This window comes from Melampsora larici-populina, assembly GCF_000204055.1.
Source record: "Melampsora larici-populina 98AG31 unplaced genomic scaffold MELLAscaffold_68, whole genome shotgun sequence".
Classification (NCBI taxonomy): Eukaryota; Fungi; Basidiomycota; class Pucciniomycetes; order Pucciniales; family Melampsoraceae; genus Melampsora; species Melampsora laricis-populina.
Window position 1 is genome coordinate 100,862 of NW_006768832.1, and position 2,318 is coordinate 103,179.

Here is a 2,318-nt window from a genome sequence, read left to right on the forward strand (position 1 = left end):
GCACAACAAAGGATGCAAGATCATCTGTACATGGTTTGGAGACAGCGTGTGGAATTTTGATGCCCCTGTGAACCAAAATGCATTTAAACTTTATTTGGCAGACTTTCAATGTTCTAACCTGCATGTATCCAAGACAAAGGCATCAAAAAATCTGAAAAAGACACCACACATCACAAAGGGGATTTCTGATCTCTCCTGATTTTTTCCGGATTTTTTGGACTTCTTTGAGAGGGAAAAAGCTGGTAAAAACATTAAAAATTGCTTGCTGGGTTCATGCTGAGTATGAGGCTTTAAGCAACCCCAAAAAAACGTTGCAGGACAAAGAGCGTTGTATCTCTCTCCAGATCTTTTTCCAAGCATTTTGGGCCACAACTGGGCCCACAATTCCAGGTACAATTTTTTGTCAATCATTTTTCCAAAAATGCAATCATTTTTTGCTGGGGAGAAACACATCATTTTCACAGTGTCCCATTCGAGTCGCTCGAGTTGCTTTATCAAAAAGCAAAAGCTGAACAGGGTTGAGGCTTGGAAGTGTTAGCAGTCTATTTCAGCGCTTCAGTAGAGCAAGTACGTAGAGAAGAAGGACAGGTCTTAAATAAAAGACTTACCTTTTATTATAAAGATTGCGGTTATTAGAGGTGTTATTGGTGGATTCAAAAACCCTTATATACTTGGGATTTTGAATTTAGGATTATTATTATTTAATTTTTTATTATTTTCAATATTTTACTTAGCTATCCTAGGGTTTTTGACCTGGGGTATTAGGGTGAATTACACTGTTACAAGTGTAATTCCCTGGGTTTTAAGACTGTTAGGACGTGTAGGGTAGTGTTGAATTCAGTAGAAGTTGAAGAACAAGGTTTTGGAGGAAAATCAAGGTTTTTTTTATTTTTTTTACTTGCTGCGGGAAAGTTTTTTTTGAGAACTGCATTGGGGAACGTAGTAAAAACAGCTTGTTTACATCTGTTTTTGAACCGTAGGACCTTTACGGGGATTCTTAAAAAAACTGAACAAAAGCTTGCAGATTGGATATTCAAGGTTGGAAAGCTTATTTGGGTGGAAGTAAGGTTGAAGAAGTGTCTCATTGCAAAATTTGAGGGAAGCTTAGCGGCGTTTCAGTTACGGCTCTTGGCGGTTTATCCTACTTAGGTTGTTTCTTCCCCTCGAGGCTCTGCCTACGCTCCACAGCGTAGGAGTTCTACAATGTATCGAGGTCAATTGGCTGAAATTACTTGTACGAACTGATTGCAATATGTATTACAATTATATTCGATGTTTACAATATTTGATGTTTAGAAGACGGTGAAATCATGGACATGGACTTCCTTCCTCAGTATGGGCAGTAAGCTCTCTGATGATTTCAGCTTCAGTCAAATATAAGGGGGTAGAAGCGGTGTCGGAGATGGATTGGTGTGATTTGGCATCTTCATCTTGTGGTAAATCCGCCTTGGTCGGTTTAACCTTGACTACGGTGTAGTTTTTCTTTATAACATCGTCAAGCCATATCTCCACTTAGTCATTGGTAAGAGAGCTGGCCCCCTTGGAAATCATGCTATCAGTAATGCGACTCTCTGGGGTGTGATGAATTTCAAGCTTTACACCGCCTTGGAAGTCTTTTTTGCGTAATGCTTCCGGCAGATTGGCACATTTGGGGTGTGCGTCTCCCTTTCCTTGATAGCCATTGCGCAGAAAGGGGGCTAGTTTGAGATAAGAGCGATGTCAGCGTGCAAGTTGATTGGGCAGACAAACCAAGATGATAAACGAAATAAGACTTAAAAGCTCACTGATCAAATCGTTGAGGGTTTTTGCTAGTTTGGTGCGGCGTTCAGCCTGTTGGATGGCAGCGGGGGACTGATGCTTTGGCCCATCAGTTTTTTTGCGGAGATGATGTGGGGCCTTTGTTGATTCAAATGTAAATTGTTCCAGCAGATGAGTCTTCTGCTCTGCCTGTGCCCACCTTTCACATGACGTGTACTCTTCATAAAAGAGCGGTGAAATTGTAGTTTGAATTGGGTTTTCAAAACGTGCAGCTGTTCATACAATGTCACATCAGTGGTGATGTTTGAGAGAGACGTAATAGAAGTAAATGACTGACCTGCCGTCCTATCTTACCAATTTCATTTGTCATCAGCTGTTCCAAAGATGTATTTTTTGATTTGCCGCTGTGCCTCCAAAGCCGGCCGTTGTGCAGATCAAGGGCCACTTTCTGGGAGTTGACCAAGCGTTCGAAGATTGGTGCGTATTTTTCAAATTCTTGTGGGCTGAGTGGTTCAATGCCAGAAGCAGGAGGATTCGATAAGTCTTGGAGCCCTTTTTTT

The 2,318-nt window shown here is 41.2% G+C and overlaps 1 protein-coding gene across 1 annotated transcript in view; it reads right to left on the minus strand.

Annotated features, from left to right (window-relative positions):
• Positions 1–1,308: 1,308 nt before the first annotated feature.
• The window catches only part of MELLADRAFT_112590 (uncharacterized protein), a gene marked incomplete at both ends in the record, with an annotated part of 1,358 nt that continues 348 nt past the window's right edge, over positions 1,309–2,318 (minus strand). Inside the window, 4 exons of the mRNA XM_007417135.1 lie at positions 1,309–1,482; positions 1,600–1,697; positions 1,785–2,030; positions 2,113–2,206. Of these exons, the coding sequence (XP_007417197.1) occupies positions 1,309–1,482; positions 1,600–1,697; positions 1,785–2,030; positions 2,113–2,206 (612 nt within the window). The remainder of the gene's footprint in view (positions 1,483–1,599; positions 1,698–1,784; positions 2,031–2,112; positions 2,207–2,318) is intronic.